Source organism: Pleurodeles waltl, chromosome 3_1, assembly GCF_031143425.1.
Source record: "Pleurodeles waltl isolate 20211129_DDA chromosome 3_1, aPleWal1.hap1.20221129, whole genome shotgun sequence".
Classification (NCBI taxonomy): Eukaryota; Metazoa; Chordata; class Amphibia; order Caudata; family Salamandridae; genus Pleurodeles; species Pleurodeles waltl.
In genome coordinates, this window is record NC_090440.1 from 304535512 (window position 1) to 304557524 (window position 22013).

General features: G+C 49.7%; 1 protein-coding gene across 2 annotated transcripts in view; it reads left to right on the plus strand.

Moving 5' to 3' along the window:
* The first annotated feature begins 11220 nt into the window (after window positions 1-11220).
* Window positions 11221-22013, plus strand: part of WDR72 (WD repeat domain 72) — an 896838-nt gene continuing 886045 nt past the window's right edge. For both annotated transcript variants that reach the window (XM_069222448.1, XM_069222449.1), the window contains exon 1: window positions 11221-11371. In XM_069222448.1, coding sequence (XP_069078549.1) covers window positions 11308-11371 — 64 coding nt within the window. In that variant the 5' untranslated portion in view covers window positions 11221-11307. The remainder of the gene's footprint in view (window positions 11372-22013) is intronic.

Below are 22013 nucleotides of genomic sequence, written 5' to 3' on the forward strand. Positions count from 1 at the left end.
TTCTATCCTAGCTTTCTGGATAATCCTAAACTGTCTATTGTGCAGAGTTTGAAAGCATGCAAGGTGAGTACTGCAGAATTTCATACTGACATGCAGAGATAATTGTGAATTGCATTACAGAAACCCTTTTGTCTGGCTTTGTCAGCTAATTTAGCCAGATGGATGCATTTGCTGTTGGGGGAAGCAGGTATTGATACCTCCAGGTTTGGTGCTTATTCTGTAAGAGGAGCCATGGCGTCTAAATCCTTTTCCTTAGGTTCTCGGCTGAATGACGTTATAAAGGCGGTTGATTGGTCATCAGAATTCACATTTAAATAATTTTATTATAAACCTATTGTGGATATTGCCTCAGTTGTGGCATCTTGCCTTTGAACAAGCATAACTGGAGGCTCTGGTCCTGACACAGAATAAAAAAACTTTCTAGCATTCCGTCAAGAATTTTTCAATTCTATTAAGGACATGGAGGCAAGGATTATCCCACCCATTTAATCATTATTTAATCTTTATTTAAATACTTAGGTGGTCATTCCAACCTCGGCGGTAAAATGCGCTTACCGCCAGACAGAAGACCGCCATAACACCGCTGCGGTCGCGGTAAACCGCCACGGTCATTCTGACCCACAACAGGCAAACCGCCAAAATACCGACATCCACAAAAGTCCGCCACACCAAAGGTCAGCGATAAACTGCCGATGACCAAACCTCCACCGTCACGCCAACAGAAATACGCCCATGCCATTACGACCCACGAATCCACGCGGCAGTCTTTCAACCGCGGTATTCTATTGGCGGTACACACCGCCGCGGTCGAAATACACATACTCGTACAAAACACTACCACATTGGCCAATTCGAAATACACACACCTGATACACATACACACACCACTCCCACACACCCAATACAATATAAAACACACACCCACAAACTTCCACTCCTAGAGATTCGTGAACACGCACCGAGAAAAGACATCCGAGCACCCAGACGCCCAATTCACTGTCACCCTGCAATATTAGCACGCACTTCACACAACACAACAATACACATCACCACACTTAGCACCACACAATCCACCCCACACATCACCCACACCACCCCATGGCACCTCAAAGACACCCCAGGTTCTCAGATGATGAACTCAGGGTCATGGTGGAGGAAATTGTACGAGTAGAGCCCCAGCTGTTCGGGACACAGGTGCAGCACACCACCATTGCCAGGAAGATGGAGCTATGGAGCAGAATAGTCGACAAGGTCAACGCTGTGGGACAGCACTCAAGAAATAGGGACGACATCAGGAAGAGGTGGAACGACCTACGGGGGAAGGTGCGTTCCATGGTCTCAAGGCACAACATCGCGGTACAGCGGACTGGCGGCGGACCCCCACCTCCTCCCCAAGAAATTTACAACATGGGAGGAGCAAGTCTTGAACATCCTGCATCCTGAGGGCCTCGCCGGAGTCGGTGGAGGAATGGACTCTGGTAAGTCTCATCTTCACTACTTCATCCCCCCCACCCCACCTGCATGCCAACTCATACCCCCACCCTCACTCCCATCACAACTACCCCTTGCAAATGTCTCACCATCACAACCCACCCATCCCAAAACTTAGCCCTTCATGCGGCCCCAAAGCATGGACACCCATCACCAAAGCATGCCCAATGCACATACCCATCACCCCCCACCCCCACCCCCAAAACACTGTCACAACAGCCCCCACAAAGGAATGCCAGCACTGGGGTACACGGGCACCCACCCATTGGACGCCATTGGCACACACAGAAGCAATAACCATACTTTTATACCCCTGCAGGACCCGAACGCCAGGTCACCGCACAGGAGGGTCCACAAATGTCCACTCCACCCCCAGAAGAGGCCCACAGTGATGACAGCAGCTCTGTCTCCCTGGATATAGATGACCAGCCCGGTCCATCGGGGACCTCGGGACAGTCGGTTCCCCTCAGACAGTCACAGGCCACAGCAGACCTTCCCCCCTCTTGGAACACCAGCACAGCACCCACCCAGCGGGCCCATACCTCTGTCCCCAGGACACGTCAATCAGCAGTGTGTCCACCACTACAGGGAACCCAGGTTAACCCACCACCCCAACAACAACAGGGACCTGGGGGCAGTGGTAGTGGGCACACGGTCCAGGGGACAGAGGCCCAGGGAAACAGGGGAACTGGGAGGGCTGCTGTGCGACAGGGGGGGGACAGGCCAAGGGAACCCACTCTCCACGAGGCCCTCTCCTCCATCATGGGAGCATACCACCGCTCCCAGGAGACGATGGCGACGGTCCTGGCCAGGTTTCAGGAAATCCAGCTTCTGCAGGAGCAACAGTATATGGGGTTCAGGGAGGAACTAAGAAACATCAGTTCCGCCATGGGTACCATCGTAGTGGCCCTGAATGAGTTAATCACCACATTGCGGAACACTGTGGCACCTCAAAGGGCCCCTGTCACTAGCATGGACCAAGAACTGGCTACCACCTCCGCCGGCGCTAGTGGACAGGAGGCCCCGACACAAGACCAACAGGCCACCAGAACCCCACCCCCTGCAGAAGGAGAACCACCCCGCAAGCGGGCCCTGAGATCCAGGAAGAAGACAGAGTAACATGTCAAGACCCCCGCCAGCAAAGGATACCGCCCTGATTGTCATCCCACTGTCCCACATTGTCACCCTGTCCAACTTTAAACTTCCCCTGCTCTACTTTCCACAGGCATTTGGACAATGCACCTGTGATACTGATAGTCTGGACTCTGCCATGGACAATCCTCCACCATCACCCCTCACTGATTTGCAACCACCGATCCAAATTAGAGCACTTGAATAAACACACTTATTGCACATAAACAATCTGGAGTCTGTCTGTGATTTTAACAAATGTATTAGACATGACAGTGCCAAAATGTTTATTCACATTGTGATGCCAACAAACCGCTGTCACACAGCTGTAGTCTATGGGGAAACAAAGCAGATGTCACGCAGTGGGGCCCACAGCTCTGAAATTGGAAGGGAAAGTCACAACACTGTTACCATACACTGGGGGAAAAAGTCAGACAGTAGAGAGGTAGGAGTCTTTAGGTAAATGTAATATGCCGGTGTCTACTCTTACCTGTGTGTCATTGAAAATACTGCTCTATTACTGTGTTCCTGTTGTCTATGTCGTCCTCTTCGGCTTCCTCCTCTTCACTCTCCACAGGCTCCACAGCTGCAACAACACCACCATCTGGACCATCCTCCTGCAGAAAAGGCACCTGACGTCGGAAAGCCAGGTTGTGAAGCATACAGCAGGCCACGATGATCTGGCACACCTTCTTTGGTGAGTACATTAGGGATCCACCTGTCATATAGAGGCACCTGAACCTGGCCTTCAGGAGGCCAAAGGTGCGTTCGATCACCCTCCTAGTCCGCCCATGGGCCTCATTGTAGCCTTCCTCTGCCCTGATCCTGGGATTCCTCACTGGGGTCAGTAGCCAGGACAGGTTGGGATAACCAGAGTCCCCTAATAGCCACACCCGGTGCCTCTGGAGTTGACCCATCACATACAGGATGCTGCTATTCCGCAGGATGCAGGCGTCATGCACTGACCCAGGGAACTTGGCATTAACATGGGAGATGTACTGGTCAGCCAAACACACCATCTGTACATTCATGGAATGATAACTTTTCCTGTTCCTGTACACCTGTTCACTCCTGCTGGGGGGTACCAAAGCCACATGTGTCCCATCAATGGCACCTATGATGTTGGGGATATGTCCAAGGGCATAGAAATCACCCTTCACTGTAGGCAAATCCCCCACCTCAGGGAACATGATGTTGCTCCGCATGTGTTTGAGCAGGGCAGACAGCACTCTGGACAACACCTTGGAAAACATGGGCTGGGACATCCCTGATGCTATGGCCACTGTTGTTTGAAATGACCCACTTGCTAAGAAATGGAGTACTGACAGCACCTGCACTAGAGGGGGGATCCCTGTGGGTTGGCGGATGGGTGACATCAGGTCTGCCTCCAGCTGGGCACACAGTTCATGTATAGTGGCTCGGTCAAGCCTGTATGTCAGAATGACATGTCGTTCCTCTATTGTCGACAGGTCCACCAGCGGTCTGTACACGGGAAGATTCCTCCATCTCGTCGCATGTCCCAGTGGACGGTGCCTAGGAAGGACAACAGCGAGCACAGAGTCAATCAACCCACAGGTACGTTCCCACAGCTTGCACACAACACGATTCACTATGCATTGAATGGTTTGTATGAGTGTTGAGGAAAGGCCTAGGTATGTGTGACGCAGTAGAAATTAAGGCATGTGGGCCCTTGAAATGGCGCCTGCCTGACCTGTGAAGTGTGACAATGGGATGTGAGGTCAATGCACTGGCGTGGCACACCGTGGCGGTAGGCGGTCGAAGACCGCGGCGCAAAGCCGCATTGGTTAACATTGAAGCCTATGGGTTTCACGAGCCAATGACGATGTGCGCCGGCGGTCGCGGTACGCACCGCCGCGGTACGCACCGCCGCGGGCGTGACCGCCATTTTCTATCAGCTTAATCACTCGATACCTGATCTTCCACAGGAGAGGACCTACACTGCTAGTGCTGCTGTGACCTCGGTCTGGAAGAGACAATGGCTGCTGCGACTGGGGAAAGGGCCCCTGCCTTCACTTCTGAAGAATTGGAGAAACTCGTGGATGGGGTACTCCCCAGTATGCGCTACTCTACGGTCCTCCAGACCAACAGGTAAGTACACTGGGACCATGCTTTGTGGCCAATGCTTGGGTTGAGTCGGGTGGTTGAAAGATGGTGGGGAGGGGAGCGATTGAGGCATGCATCAGACGACAGATGAGAGCATGTGCCACATGCAAGGGTGGGGATGGGGGGCCACTCACATCGAGCATGCAGAAGGTGATGACAATTTTTCTCTCCCTGTACATGTCACATAGGTCAGCGCCCACCAGAAAGTCGCGATTTGGCGTGCCATCGCCAAGGACGTCCGGACCCTGGGGGTCCACAACAGACGGGGCACCCACTGCCAGAAGAGGTGGGAGGACATCCGACGCGGGAGCAGGAAGACGGCGGAGGCTCTGCTGGGGATGGCCTCCCAACGCAGGAGGGGTGCCAGTCGTCAATTGACCCCCCTAATGTCCCGGATCCTGGCGGTGGCCTACCCCGATTTGGATGGGCACGTGAGGACATCACAGCAGACACAAGGGGGTGAGTACAAATACATTCTGCTGACTTTGCACGCAGTGGAGGTGTCTGGGTGGGGGAGGAGGGCTGTGGGTATCCCTAGGCCAGGGCGATTTCTGTAGGCTAGGCCCCTCTGTAAGGCATGGCCCTGTGCCCCCGCCCCCCACCTCTGTAGGGTGCCAAGTACAGGTATCCATGGCCCTGTGTCATCTATGTGTGCAGTTGTCGTCCATAGGCTTGTAGGCCATGTCCCACGGATTGCGTAGTGGACCCCAAGTGCGCGGCGTAGTGGAGGGGCCTTCTGTGTCTGTCTTGTCCGCCAACGGTAGCGGTAATCCATGCACTCAACATGTCTTTATTTCACCTCCCCCCCCTTTTTTTGTGGTCTTCCTGTTCATGTGTGCATTAGCATCATCAGGCGGAGGAGAAGTGGCATCGGAGCACGAGGGAGCTGCATCTCACATGGCCATGGCGGGCCATGCAACTGACTCGGATTTCACCAGTGAGACGGAGGGCGAGGGGAGCTCCACAGCGGGGACTCGTGCTGATGTCAGTGGCAGCGACTCGTCCTCTGAAGGGAGCTCCCTTGTGGTGGCGGCAACATCCGTGCCCCCCACAACAACAGGTACAGCCGCCACCCAGCGCACCAGCACCGCCCTCCCAGCAGCCCCTCAGCGTTTGCCCCGTGCCTGCTCACCCAGGAAGGGTGGCATCTCCTTCGCCCCAGGCACCTCAGGCCCTGCCCCTGTCACCCCTGCTGCCCTCAGTGAGGAGGTCATTGACCTCCTGAGGACCATCATTGTTGGGCAGTCTACCCTTTTGAATGCCATCCAGGGTGTAGAAAGGGAGGTGCACCGGAGTAATGCATACCTGGAGGGCATTCATTCGGGTCAGGCTGCCCATCAGCGATCGTTCAACGCTCTGGCCTCAGCACTGACGGCAGCAATTGTCCCTGTCTCTAGCCTCCCCCCTCCAACTTCCTCCACCCAGTCCCAATCCCCTGTACCTCTGCCTATCCCAGACACACCTACAGACCAGCCTGCACACACCTCAACACCCAAGGGAAGCACATCCAGACATAAGCACCACACATCACACAAGCATTCACACAAGCAACATCCACATGCAGACACAGCAACACCCACTGCCTCCACTGTGTCCCCCTCCTCCTCGTCTCCCTCCTCCCTCCCTGTGACGTCTCCACTCACACTTGCATGCACAACATCTTCAGCCACTACGTCCATCACCAGCACACCCACCAGAACACTCTGCACACGTGCAGTCACCACCCCCACTACCATTTACACGTCCCCCGTGTCCTCTCCCAGTGTGTCTGTCACCCCCTCTTCCAAACAACACAAACGCAGGCAGCCACCCACCCAACAGCCATCCACCTCACGACAGCCTCCAGCCCAAGCACCTGCACCCAAAGACACCAGACTTCACACTCCTACAACCACATCCTCTTCCTCCACTCCCATACCCACTACACCTAGCCGTCCCTCTCTTTCCAAATTGATTTTCCTTTCCAAACTTGACCTCTTTCCAACAACTCCCCCACCCCGTCCATCTCATAAGACTGCAATCAGCACCTCAGCCACCACCAAACCAGGACCGATCAGGACTGTTGTCCAAGGACTGTGGAGTCCCCCACCCTCAAGGGCAACTAGTTCTGCTAGGAGCCAAGGCACGGCCAGCCCTCCCCCGGAAAAACACCCAAAAATTTCCAGTGCCCGGCGCGAGAGGCCAAGGACACCAGGGACCAAAATCCCTACCCTGGCTCCGGCTGGAAGTGGGGTGCCACCTGGCACACCGCCAAAGGTGGGAAAGGGCCACAGACGACCAGGGAAGGGTGGGAAGGGCAGCACGCCCGACAAGTCCGGCAGCAGGCCAGCTGCCCAGGAGGGCCCCACCAGCCCCATCCCAGGTGTGCAGGAGGACACCCAGAGGCCCGGTACGGCAGCCCAGGAGGGCCCCGCCAGCCACAGCCCAGCTGCCCAGGAGGGCCCCGCCAGCCACAGCCCAGCTGCCCAGGAGGGCCCCGCCAGCCACAGCCCAGCTGCCCAGGAGGGCCCCGCCAGCCACAGCCCAGCTGGGCAATGAAGGAGCGCCAGCCACAGCCCAGCTGGGCAATGAAGGAGCGCCAACTCAAGCACCACTGAACATGGCAAGGACTGCCAAGGCAAGCACCGCTGAACAGGGCAAGGACCGCCAAGGCAAGCACCGCTGAACAGGGCAAGGACTGCCAAGGCAAGCACCGCTGAACAGGGCAAGCACCGCTGAACAGGGCAAGGACCGCTGAACAGGGCAAGGACCGCCAAGGCAAGCACCGCTGAACATGGCAAGGACCGCCAAGGCAAGCACCGCTGAACATGGAAAGGACCGCCAAGGCAAGCACCGCTGAACAGGGCAAGGACCGCTGAACAGGGCAAGGACCACCAAGGCAGGCACCGCTGAACATGGCAAGGACCGCCAAGGCAAGCACCGCTGAACATGGCAAGGACTGCCAAGACAAGCACCGCTGGACAGGGCAAGCACCCCTGAACAGGGCAAGGACCGCTGAACAGGGCAAGGACCGCTGCACTGGGCCCTTCATCTCAAGCACCGCTCCGCTGGGCCCTTCATCTCAAGCATTGCTGCACTGGGCCCTTCATCTCAAGCACCGCTCCGCTGGGCACCGCCGTCTCAAGAACCGCTGAACTGGGCCCTTCATCTCAAGCACCGCTGCACTGGGACCTTCATCTCAAGCACCGCTCCGCTGGACCCTTCATCTCAAGCACCGCTGCACTGGGCCCTTCATCTGAAGCACCGCTGCACTGGGCACCGCCGTCTCAAGAAACGCTGAACTGGGCCCTTCATCTCAAGCACCGCTGCACTGGGCCCTTCATCTCAAGCACCACTCCGCTGGGCCCTTCATCTCAAGCACCGCTCCGCTGGGCACCGCCGTCTCAAGAACCTCTGAACTGGGCCCTTCATCTCAAGCACCGCTGCACTGGGCCCTTCATCTCAAGCACCACTCCGCTGGGCCCTTCATCTCAAGCACCGCTCCGCTGGGCACCGCCGTCTCAAGAACCTCTGAACTGGGCCCTTCATCTCAAGCACCGCTGCACTGGGCCCTTCATCTCAAGCACCGCTGCACTGGGCCCTTCATCTCAAGCACTGCTCCGCTGGGCACCACCGTCTCAAGAACCGCTGCACTGGGCCCTTCATCTCAAGCATCGCTGACTTGGCCCTTCATCTCAAGCACTGCTGAACTGGGCCCTTCATCTCAAGCACTGCTGCACTGGGCACCGCCGTCTCAAGAACCGCTGAACTGGGCTCTTCATCTCAAGCACCGCTGCACTGGGCCCTTCATCTCAAGCACCGCTGCACTGGGCCCTTCATCTCAAGTACCGCTGCACTGGGCCCTTCGTCTCAAGCACCGCTCCGCTGGGCACCGCTGTCTCAAGAACTGCTGCACTGGGCCCTTCATCTCAAGCACCGCTGCACTGGGCCCTTCATCTCAAGCACCGCTGAACTGGGCCCTTCATCTCAAGCACCGCTGCACTGGGCACCGCCGTCTCAAGAACCGCTGAACTGGGCCCTTCAACTCAAGCACCGCTGCACTGGGCCCTTCATCTCAAGCACCGCTGCACCTGGCCCTTCATCTCAAGCACACCTGCACTGGGCCCTTCATCTGAAGCACCGCTCCGCTGGGCACCGCCGTCTCAAGAACCGCTGAACTGGGCCCTTCATCTCAAGCACTGCTGCACTTGGCCCTTCATCTCAAGCACCGCTCCGCTGGGCCCTTCATCTCAAGCACTGCTCCGCTGGGCACCGCCGTCTCAAGAACCGCTGAACTGGGCCCTTCATCTCAAGCACCGCTGGCCCATTGGAGGAAGGGGCAGTGCCGCATCTGTGTCGGGCAGGGCTGCACGAAGCACTCTGGGCACCAGTCCCCCTCCAGAACCAGTGGACACTGTCATCCACTTGAGAGACTGTGGCTTTGCACTCCCCAGGATATAACAGTGGGCAAACCACCCACTGTAGAGACTTGAGAGACTGTGGCTTTGCACTCCCCAGGATGGTACAGTGGGCATATCACCCACTGTATGGACTTGAGAGACTGTGGCTTTGCACTCCCCAGGATGGGACAGTGGGCAAACCACCCACTGTATGGACTTGAGAGACTGTGGCTTTGCACTCCCCAGGATGGTACAGTGGGCAAACCACCCACTGTATGGACTTGAGAGACTGTGGCTTTGCACTCCCCAGGATGGGACAGTGGGCAAACCAACCACTGTCTGGACTTGTGAGACTGTGGCTTTGCACTCCCCAGGATGGGACAGTGGGCAAACCACCCACTGTATGGACTTGAGAGACTGTGGCTTTGCACTCCCCAGGATGGGACAGTGGCCATGGAGGCCCCTCGTGGATCTGGTGTTGTGTACTCATGTGGCTGAGGTGCCCCCCCTTCCCTTCCCCCTGAGGTCCCTGTAGTTTTTCTATCTGATGCCCCTGCAGTGTTCTCTCCGTTGGTGTCAGGTATCCTGTGTGGGCCTTGTCCATGTGATTTGGGCCCAGTGGTCCACGGACAATGACTGCTAAAAGTATCGGACTTTTAATAATTATGTATATATTAGTTTTAAATGTTTGATATTTTTATATGCCGATAATACAATATATTCGACTGTTTATGATCATTTCATTTTGTCTTTGCATTCTTCCGGGGGGTTTGGGGGTTGTAACAGTGATGTATTGCTATGCATTGATGTGTGTGTTGTAGTGGGTGAGGGTGGTGGTGGGTGTGTAGCGTATGTGTGCCCGTAATATTTTCTCCTCCCCCTTCCCCTGTGTCGTAGGTGCAGTACTCACCGTAGTCTTCTGTGCCGGCGTTCGTGCTCCTGGTAGAGGAGCAGGAATACAATAGCTGGTAGGATGTGTAGTTCGGGTTCCATGCTGTCCAGATTCCTCGTGGGGTGTATGGAGGTGAACGTTTTCCGTTTTAAATGTCTGTTTCCGCCGTGTTTTTATCGGCGGGGCTACCGCCCCGGAAAAGGTGGCGGATTGGTGGGTTGTGATAGGGTGGGCGGTACATTGACTCCCGCCTGTCTGTTGGCGGTGACCACCGCGCTGTTTGTTTGTCCCACCGTGGCAGTCGGAGTGTTAATGTGGCGGTCTCTGTTGGCGGTTTCCGCCAGGGTCAGAATTCCATTTTTTTAACCGCCAGCCTGTTGGTGGGTTAGCCACCGCTTTAACACCGACCGCCAGGGTTGGAATGACCCCCTTAGTTTGTTATTCACTTAAAAATGTTTAATCTGTGATACATGTTCAAGCTGCTGAAGTTATCTTGGAATGTTGTTTCCTTTTTTCCCCTCCCTGTTGGCTTTATATTGGTTCTTATTCAAGTTTGCCAGACCACTGTTTATTGATTCAATATTATTTTTTCCTTAGGAAATGACAAGTGAATCTGGTACTTCCTCTTTGGTGGAATCCTGTGGGGCATCAGTTTTCCTCTCCAGGCTCCAGCCTGCTATTGCTATCTAAATCATCACGATCTGGGATCTGAGGTCTCCAAGCTATGCTCCTGTTAAAGTTCGAGCTGTTCCGGTCCATTGGTCATTGCAGGGTTGTAGAGTCTGTTACTTGGACTTTTGCAAAGACAGAGGAGGCTGGAGTGTCTCTTTCAGGTTATATAGGGCTAGGTCTCTGTGGTTGGCCATGTGACGTTAACATGTTCATGGGATATGTAGTGTTTTAAACTTTTCTTCTGAGTGGCTGCTGTGAAAATAAAGCATAGAAAGAGAAGCATAGTCCTCACCTCTGTGTGCTTATTAGAATTGAAAAATATGTGACGTGAAAGCTGCAAAATGTTGTATTACAATATATTAACTACACACACACATTCCTCCAATGGTCCCGTATTGAGTAATACAGTCAGAGCAGCAGCAGGGCTGATGCTGTCCTCGTCCTGCATTGCTACTTATTGGAGGACACAACGTTATTCAGCAGTATTAAGTGTTAAGTGGAAAAGCACATGTGAAGCAGGGTGGACGGCAGGGAAGTAAGAGGCAGATCGTTTTTCTCCGCCTCACCTCTAAGCCACGCCCTCTGCGTGCAGGTGAGGTGTGGCCAGGGGACCAAGTCATGTGTGACCGCCACAACATCGTTAGAAAGCGTGGCGTACTGCAGAAGTGGTTTGCCTGTACCGGTAAGAATATGTAATCGTTTTATGTTTTCTTTCCAGTGTGTGCTTTAATGTTTTGGTGTGACGCGCTTGTTTCATAACTTTTGCTACAACGTTTTTGTATAGTAGAAAGTCCTAAGGATGGGTAATGTTACGTCCCATGTGAGTGGGATTTTCAATGTCGTATAACTATTAAAAGGTCAGAGCAGATTGAACAGTTACAAAACCGACTATTGTTTTGGAAACAAGAGTCTCCCCATGTTAACAAGTGAATATCTGCATCTGTACCCTACTTCCATCCCTTTTCGAGGCGTTGTACTGGCGATTATTCTTGGTTTTTTTCCTCGGTGTTCTTAGAGGAGATTTTATGTTTTATGACTTGTTCGACCTCCCCTGGAAACTTACTAACGCTTGGCTCAGCTGAGAGGTAAGGTCAGTGTCATCTTAAACAAAGAAGTGCCTTATCTCATCGAAGTCCTTATTCGGGTGCAGGCAGAGCTGTACCGCTACCACGTTAAATCCATAAGTAGGTCACCCATGTTGGGCTCTGTCGCTGCATGCTGGGATTTGTAGTCCTGTCTGACCCCTTACACAGCTTTCACATATTACAAGCCCCAGAATTCAAAGAAAAGGCTGCGGGAGCAATTGATGCACGGGATTTAAGAATCATGCGACTCGCATGCAGGTGTGAGATATTCTGGTAATTAATACAGCTCTGCTAGGGCTGGCGATAAAACATGTCGTTTGGGCGTTTACCGCCCAATAGCATAACATTACTTTGTCTCGGGTAGTGACTTGGGAGGAAATATTACCACTGAGCGGAGGGGATAACATTGTGTACTAGGACCCGTGCCCTCCAACCGCCGGGAGGAGGACATACGCCGAAAGAATAGGTAGCACTCTTTGTAAATTTTTCGTCAATACGCTGGTCTTATCTGGGGGTACTCGTCTTCCTTTCTCCAGTAGTACCATAATGACAGTTTGCCACACTCCTCTGGTGAAGGCCGGGCTGTACTCGTTTCCTTGAGGAGGATCCCACACAAACCAGATCTGCTGACCTTTTCTATGCACGAGCAATGAATAGCATTGGTTTCTGCCAGAAAAAATCTCCTTCCGGTTTGATGGGTGGTAGAGTACCATCAGGTAAAGGCCTGGTTGTACGACGTCCTTTCTGTACCGGCAACGGTCTCGGTGTGTGTGTGTTTTTTTTTTTTTTTTTTTTTTTCTTTTGAATTTAAAACGTAAGCCAAGAATTCCTCACTTGAACAGTGGAATACATTTGCTGTTATTTTAAGACGTAGATCGAGCAGTGTCTGAATTCAGGGATTTCTTCAATTGCGCCAAGTGCTATGGCAACGGATAAAAAAGATGGGCAAATAAAATACAAATATTATTGTTTACATTACAGAATCTTGCAACAGTTGGTTGATGGACCACACGTGTATTCACAACACAGTACCTCCCACGGACATTAGTGGGTATGAAGGCCAATCGCTGCAGCCCTAAGGCAGTTGTGTTTAGACAGTGTTGTGACAAAGTTCCACTGGCCTTGAGATAAATCTGCTCAGGGATGTCTGTCGACATTAATTTACTTTTCTGTCGCCATACTCACTTTTTCCCGAAGATTTAAATTGTATTGAAATTGCTATTGTTAGGTTTCCAGTGTTAGTATTTTTAAGTCCCAATGCACAGACTGTGCGTGCATATGAAGTCTCCAGATCTAGAGGATGGTATTTGTTAGTGCTGGACACTTGCTTATGTAATATATCTATATAAAAGGTAGACTTCGCGTTCTGTATAATGGTATGCACATAGGTGAATATCGAAAATCTATAATAACTTAGACACATGGGACACACAACAGAGAAGTGTGACAGTATAGTAACTGAAGTTTTCTTCTTAATCACAGAATTGTAACATACAGAGGCATGCAAGGGATTTTGACATCTGGCGACTACATAACCCTTCCCCTGCACGATCGTTATTTCAATGAACCGACCCCTGAGTTGCGTTTTAGACAACCCAGTTGGCTACTTACCGTGAATGCGGCTGGCCAGAATGAGTTCTGGGTTCTTCAAGAAGTGCCTTGTCGAAAGGTGAGGGCTGCGCAGGTAGAATTCATTGCTCTACTATTCATTTTCCACCGGTGGTGGCAATACCACAGTGGTACAGAAGGCCGATGGAATATGTCCCTGCAGGACGGAGGATGCCCAGTTCTCGTAACGCTCCATAACAGGACATTTAGTGGTGGCAGGAAACTACTTTTCCCTTCAAGCTATAAATCACAGATGTAGAGAATGACATTCACAAAGCAATGTTCATTTGATTCGTAGACTGCATCACGTTGGCACTTTCCATGCTCTGCAGAAAAGGCTGTGCCTAGGGCATAACTCATACCCCCCCTCCCCACCCCAAAAAAAAGGGTATGCAAGGGACATCATGGCGCCTGATTCCTACACGTTGTAACCCACATTGTCATAAGTAACTCATCCTGTGCATTCATTTATACACTTGTAATATTTATTGTCAAGGTATGATGTAAGCGGTCTAATAACCAATGGTGGGATGTGTATGAAAGAGGCAAAAGAGTGTTTATTTGTTTTTGTTAATGTTATTTGTGTACAAACTCCTGTAGAGTGTGTTGCATGCTTGCAGTGCATACATATGTTTGTATACATGGTTTGAACAAATTCAAATGCTTGCCTCTAATCCTAGTTTCTCTTATGCACTTGTGAAGTGCAAGCTGTGTGTCTTTGTCCCCACTCTATGGAATTTAGGTGTGAGACTACAAATAGCTCCCAGCCAGGATCGTACTGGGAGAAAAGAAGAGTCAATGACCCCTTAAATTTGGCCTTTGTTTCGTGCCTAGTTGGAGGTGGAAAAAAAGCCTCTTCGCTGCCTGCACGTTGCTGCTGAAGGGAAAGCAGACAACGCGGAGGCGCTGCTAAATATTTCCCGGTGTCAGAAAATTACAGGGGGACGAGTTCAACATGGCTCCTTGGGGCTCAACTTCTTGGCAAGGGAAATCTTTTTTCCCTTTTCTGTGACAGGGGTTATTCGTTGCAAATAGTATACAGCTGCAAAGCATAAATAATGTTATCTACATTTTTTTTTTTTTTTGGTCAGTATCGGGCCGCTATATCAACTTGTCTATTAACTTTATAGCGCCAAAATATCTTGATTCACTTGCCTTCTGCAGCATTACAAAGGGAGAGATAACACACGAGGAAAAGAAAATACGCCAGTGCATGGCAAAAAATGTAGGGACCAGCACTAAGGCAATAGAATCAAAACAACGCGACGCTACATTTACCCTGCAGCACCAACTTAATACATTGAGGCCCGTATTTATACTTTTTGACGCTAAACTGCGCTAACGCAGTTTAGCGTCAAAAAGTTTAGCGCCGGCTAACGCCATTCTGAAGCGCCATGCGGGCGCCGTATTTATTGAATGGCGTTAGCCGGCGCTATCAGACCGGCGCTGCCTGGTGTGCGTGGAAAAAAAGCACGTACACCAGGCAGCGCCGGCGTTGGGGAAAATGGCGTTAGGGCGTCTTAAAAATGGTGCAAGTCAGGTTGACGCTAAAAAATCGCCTCCACCCGATTTGCGCCATTTTTAACGACGCCCAGACGCCATTTACATGACTCCTGTCTTAGTAAAGACAGGAGTCATGCCCCCTTGCCCAATGGCCATGCCCAGGGGACTTATGTCCCCTGGGCATGGTCATTGGGCATTGAGGCATGTAGGGGGGCACAAATCAGGCCCCCCTATGCCAAAAAAAAATATATATTTTGTTTTTATACTTACCTGAATGTCCCTGGGATGGGTCCCTCCATCCTTGGGTGTCCTCCTGGGGTGGGCAAGGGTGGCAGGGGGGGTCCCTGGGGGCATGGGAGGGCAGCTGTGGGCTCATTTTGAGCCCACAGGTCCCTTAACGCCTGCCCTGACCCAGGCGTTAAAAAGAGGCGCAAATGCGGGTTTTTTTGCCCCGCCTACTCCCGGGCGTGATTTTTGCCCGGGAGTATAAATACGACGCATTTGTGTCGCAGTCATTTTTTTGGACGGGAACGCCTACCTTGCATCTCATTAACGCAAGGAAGGCGTTCACGCAAAAAAATGACGCTCTTTCCTCATACTTTGGCGCTAGACGCGTCTAACGCCAAAGTATAAATATGGCGTTAGTTTTGCGCCGAATTTGCGTCGAAAAAAACGACGCAAATTCGGCGCAAACGGAGTATAAATATGCCCCTGAGTTTCCAATAGGCTGACGTTGCTCGTCCAAAAGGAACACCTAAAGAAAACTGTTTTTTTTTTCACTTTGAAGTGATTTTTGTCAAGAATATCAGCTTTCCACTCTTATTTTTTCTCTCTGCATAAATATAAGGGTTAAAACAAATCGATGAGAAATACACGGTTTTTTTCCGTTTTCAGTTTTGCATCCCCTGCTCAGTAGTTTGTGCTGTACCTGCCCCAAAACAAGGGTCTCATTTTAGTTAAATATTTTCTTAAGTAGAACAAAACCGTGTGTATAGCCTCCGCTCGCGTTTGTGCTAGTAGCTAGTGTAAGATGAACGCAGCTCACAGAAGCTGCTTAACACTCATTGATTTATTCGTACCTGAATGAAACAACCAGCTTTTTTTGATCCATTGTGATTTTTATTTTATCTGTGGCTCTGTTACATCGCCGTTTATTGCAGGCTCTGCCCGGCATGCTATTTACGCCAAACAGATCGTCTGGCGAGCAGTTTGTTATGCAGCACGCCTGCAAAGAAGGCAGCAAAGCCCACGCCAGCAAGGAGTCCAGCTAAGTGCAAAACATGCTGATCTGCTATACATCATGCGCGGGTTTTAGCTTTAACATTTTTGCTGATAACGCTTCCTGAATTTATTAGAAGGTGTGTAAGAGGGCTTCTGGGCTTCTTTGTTCTTCCCTGTTTGGTGTCTGATACCAGTTTGTTGATACTCATAACATGGCTGATCATTATCCAGAGAAACTCAAAACACTGCTTTCTTGACAATCAGGTTTTATTCCGTATGAACAGAAGGTTATTTAAGGGAGACCGACCATTGCTCCTTTTAAGAGCTAGTCATTGAGTAACTTCCGGCCTGTACCCAGAGCTCAGACTGCTCACTTATGTTCAAATAACTTATAAATGTTCTACACCTTTGTATTGACTACTTGTAGCCTTTGTTTTTAACGTAAGGGGATTATTGGTGAAGTGTACTAATTAAGAATGTTCTCAGTACGTGCCTATGGTTCTACTCTGTGTTTATAATAATAAATAAGCCGTCACCATAATTAGCTTGTCAGAAAATAGTCTGACATTTAATATTGTATCCTATATATAGTTTACAAAAATGTCATCCCACTGGACCTAATAATATAAAATCTTCACCCAATGGGGCAATATTTAGAACAGGATATTGATGTCAGAGGTTATTTCAATTCATAATATTCTCACATACGACCCCATTGAGGAACATATTTGGTAAAATAGATGTAAATTACAACCATCCTAAAATACATCTATATTTATTCTTAAATTACTCGTATTGGGGATATTTACTAACCTTCCTTTCTCAAATAGGCGTAAATTAATGATTGCCATAAGGTACTGACGTAAGTGCATGCAATCTACATAAAACACAACTGTGAATGGTTTCCTAGACTTGTGCTTATTTATTTCACACATTGTCAATTGCACCAGTTTACATTTAGAAAAATTGACGTGATGCTTTCAAAAACAATTCTTTCTCTTGCCTCACTTAAAATATCTTTAATAACCCACAATTATATCCTATTTAACTTGTGTAAATAGGGATATTTGAGAATGTTTACAGGAAATGCTTGTAAATACAAAGTTAAACCTGAGAGATGGTGCACCACATTAGTATAGGATTTCTGTTAGAAATTCGTTCTCTAGGTGGCAGAGGTATGCATCCTGTCCATGTAAGGACCATAGTCCTATTCAGGGTAAGTCACAACACAACCTAAATTATCCTGTGCTCACCCTCTGGTAGCTTGGCACAAAGCAGACAGGCTTAACGTAGAAGGCAATGTGTAAAGTATTTGTGCAATAACCTACAGTAACACAGTGAAAACATATAATATTTATCTGAATAACACCAGACGAAAACTAAAAAAATCCAATATGCATATATCAAGATATCACTTTTTAGAGAATGATGTAAGTCTTAATCCATAGGAATCAATGGATGTATGTCTTTAGCACAAGTTACCTACGATGCATCAAAAATAGAGATGCTCTGGGCAGAAGAAGAGATGAGGTGTCAAGAAAGTATATTGATGAGTCCAATTTATTTTATTATTTTTTTAAATTATTTTTTTTGCCCGGTGCTGTGAAGGTGATACATAGATTCTTTCCTTGTAGGCAAGTTGATGCGTTGATTTCCAGGCACACAGCCTTGGTTCCTTACTGCGATGCGGGGATTGATGACAATTTGACACCCATGGGCGATACATGGAAAATCCAAATGTGCTGTGATGATGAAGCAGGCACTGCGTCAATTCTGCAGGTGCTGCAACATTTTGCTTTCAGCCACAAGACAGATGTTACGTCGATTCTGCAGGCGTTGTTGATATTTCTGGCATGGTGGACTTTCTCCCTTAGACGAAGTCTTTGATGGCACTGAGACTTCTTAACAGGAGGCAAGCTGACAAGCTCTTGGATATCACTTGTGGTGGGAAGGCAAAGTCCATCCTGCAGAGTAAGGAAGATGCAAGGAAACAAGCAGAAGAGCAGGTCTTCCAGAAAAGCAGTCCAGTTGAGTCCTTTGGACAGCACTGCAGTCCTTTTGACAGAGTCCAGTTGTATATCAGAAGTGTCTCATTTCAGGGGGTAAAAGACCCAGTAATTTTGAAGTGCACCAATTCCCCTTTCAATCCAGTCCAGTCTGCCAGGAGATCTGTGAGGCTGACCAGTCCTTTATGTAGGGTCAGGCTGCTAGCCTTTGAAGTGTAAGCGAGAGCTCCTCCACCATTCCTGCCCAGGAAGACCCTTCAGTATACAGATAGATGCAGCCGAGTGTCCTGTGTTTATGGCGGTCTGGGTGGAATGTACAAGGGGAGCAGTCAACCAGCACAGATCAGATGTGGATTGGAGACAGGCTGTAAGGCACAGAGAGCAGTAAGTGCAGAGAAATTCCTACTTTTTAAAATTGGCATTTCTAAAATTAAATCCAACTGAACCAGCAAGCAGGATTTCTCACTACCACTCAAACCATACAAAACATGACAATGCTACCCTTTTCAGATCAGAGATAATCACTTAAAAGTATATACGGGAATTTCCAATGCTGGCACATGAGAGGAGCAGGCTTCACAATAGTGTAAAATGACTTTGGGAGTTTTTCCTCTACCAGTACATTTATAGCTGAAAAGTACATGTTCTGCCTTCTACTTACATAAAACCGTGCCCTATTGGCTACCTAGGGCCTACCTTAGTGGTGACTGATGTGTAATAATAGGGGAGTTTAAGGCTTGGCAAGTACTTTTAAATGCCAAGTCGAAGTGGCAGTGAAACTGTACACACAGGCCTTGCAATGGCAGGCCTCAGACTTTGTTAAGAGTCTACATATGTGAGTGGCACAATCAGTATGGCAAGCCCACTAGTAGCATATCATTTACAGGCTCTGGACACATTTAGTGAACTTTACTACGGACTTATACGTAAATCAAATCTGCCAATTGGGTAGCAGTGGTAAAGTGTGCAGAGCCCTAAAATCAGTGAAAACAAGACCTGAAACATTGAGGGAGGCAAAAAGTTGGATGAAGACCACCCTATGGCCGTCAGGTCTTGCAAGTGTGCCCCCCTCAGCTGAAAATGGGGAGAGCTGGGCCTGAACCTCCTCTTGGCGGTGATGTAGGTATTCCTCCCAGCTGGCCCTATAGAAAACAATGTTGTCTAAATAGGCAGCAAAGAAAGCCTCCTTACCAGTCAGGACCCTGTTAACCAACCATTGAAAGGTAGCAGGGGCATTCTTGAAGCCAAAGGGGATGAACTGAAATTTGTAATGGCCCTCAGGAGTTGGAAATGCTGACCTCTCTTGTGCTCCCTAAGTCAAGGTGATCTGCCAGTACCCTGATGTTAAATCTTCAAAGTACTGAAGACTTTGGCAGCACCTAGCATGTCAGTGAGCACATCAGCTCTGGGGGTGGGATGTGCATCAGCCTTGGTGACGGATATGAGGCCTCTGTAGTCCACACAGACCTGAGTACTGGTTTGGCACCCGGTGGGGTGGCCTTTGGTACCAACATCACAGGGCTGGGCCAGAGAATGCTAGAGGGTTCAATCACCCCTATGTTCACATTTTGAGGACTTCTTCCTGGATGCTGGCTCTCCCCCTGTCTGACAACCTGTACGTTTTGTTCTTTACTGGGGAGCTGTCTCCTGTGTCAATGTCATGGACACACAGATGTGCGAGTCTATCGGTGAGTGAGAACAGTGAGGCAAGCTGTCCCTGCAACTGGTAACAGTCACCCTGCTTTTCTGTTGTCAGGGTGGCAGAGAAACTGATATCCTCCGCTGACCCATTGTATTCTTTTGCAGAGAGGAGGTCGGGGAAAGGTTCACTCTCCTTCTCCACACCTTCATCTGTCATAAGGAGCATGCTCACTTTGGACCTTCCAAAGTGAGGCTTGAGTCTGTTGATGAGGAGCACCCTTAGGGAGTTCCCATGGGTCTGGAGGGTCACTAAGTAAGTGGCCTATCCCTTATGCTCCTTGATTCGAATGGGCCATTCTAGCGGTCCAGGAGAGTTCTGGGCTCTACTGGCTCCATGACATATACTTTGTGGCCAGACTGAAACTCTACCAGAGTGGTCTTCTGGTCATACAAGCGTTTCATTATCTCCTGGCTGGCCTCAAGATTGCTCTTGTCCTTTTCCAGAAGTGGTGTGTTAGAAATTGGGTCTCTATGTGGCAGAGGTATACACTCTTGTCCAAGTAGGGACCACAATCCTAGTCAAGGTAAGTCACAACACAACCCAGATATCCTGTGCTCACCCTCTGGTAGCTTGGCAAAAAACAGGCAGGATTAACTCTGAAGGCAATGTGTAAAGTATTTGTGCAATAACCCATACAGCAACACAGTTATAAGACCACAAAAGTACACCACAAAGGTTTAGAAAAATAGCTAATATTTAATTGAATACATTAAGTTAAAAACGACAAAGATCCAATATGCACAAATTGAGAAATCACTTTTTAAAGGCTTAAAAGAGTCTCAATATTTAAGAATCTGTGGTTGGGTCTTTGTAACACACAGCACCTGGGATGCGTAAAAAAATAATGATGCATGGGGGCTGCAGAGGAAGAGATGTGTTGAAAAATAAGGTGCTGCATTGGATTTTCCAGTGCAGCACAGACAATGCATCATTTCTTTCCACGCTGCAAAGTGACATATCGATTTACAGGAGTGCAGCCCTGGTTCCTCAATGTGATACAGGGATATTGTGACGCCCAGGGACGATGCGTGGAAAATCCTTGACACGTTGGTAGAAGGAGCAGACGCTGCATTGATCTAGTAGGCGTTGCAGTGAAATTTCAGCTGCAAGGCAGGCGTTGCGTTGATTTCTGCAGGCATTGAGTAAAATTTTCCGATGCACAGGGAAGTCTTTGTGGCCTTGAAACTTCAGAACAGGAGGCACGTTCAATCCAAGCCCTTGGAGAGCACTTGTGGGGAAGGCAGAGTCCTTCCAGCAGAGTCAGAGGACAGCTGGCAGCAGGGCAGCAGTCGTTCTCAGCAAAGCAGTCTAGATGAGTCCTTTGGGCAGCCAGGCAGTCCCTCTGACAGAGTCCAGGTGTAAATCCAGAAATGTCTGATTTGGTGGGAGTCAGAGACCCAGTTTATATACCCAAAATGCCTTTGTAGTGGGGGAAACTTTAAAGAGTGGTTTTGAAGTGCACAAGATCCCCTTTCAGCCCAGCCCTGTCTGCCAGGATCTGTGTGGGAGGTTATCAGTCCTTTGTGTGAGGGCCGGCCATTGGCCTTTGAAGTGTAAGAGAGAGCCCCTCTAACCTTCCTGCCCAGGGAGACCCATTCAGTATGCAGATGTGACAGTGTCTTTCCTTTATGGCTGGCTGGGTGAAATGCACAAGGGGAGCTGTCGACCAGCACAGACCAGACGTGGATTGGAGACAGGCTGTAAGGCACAGATGGCAGTAAGTGCACAGAAATGTCCACTTTCTAAAAGTGATATTTCTAAAATAGTATTATTAAATCCAACTTTACCAGTAAGCAGGATTTTCTATTACCATTCTGCCATACTAAACATGACAGGGCTACTCCTTCCAGATCACAATCTACCACTTAAAAGTATAAGAGGGCAGTTCTAATGCTAGTCTATGAGAGGGACAGCCCTCAAAGTTGTGGAAAACAAACTTGTGCAGTTTCTTCCCTATCAGGATATGTAAAACACATAAGTACAAATCCTGCTTTTTACTTACATAGCACCCTGTCCTATGGGTACCTAGTCCCTACCTTAGGGATGACTTATATGTAGAAAAAGGGGAGTTTAAGGCTTGACAAGTAGTTTTAAATGCCAAGTCGAAGTGGCAGTGAAACTGTACACACAGACCTTGAAATGGCAGGCCTTAGACATGGTTAAGGGTCTAATCAGTGCTGCAGGCCCACTAGTAGCATT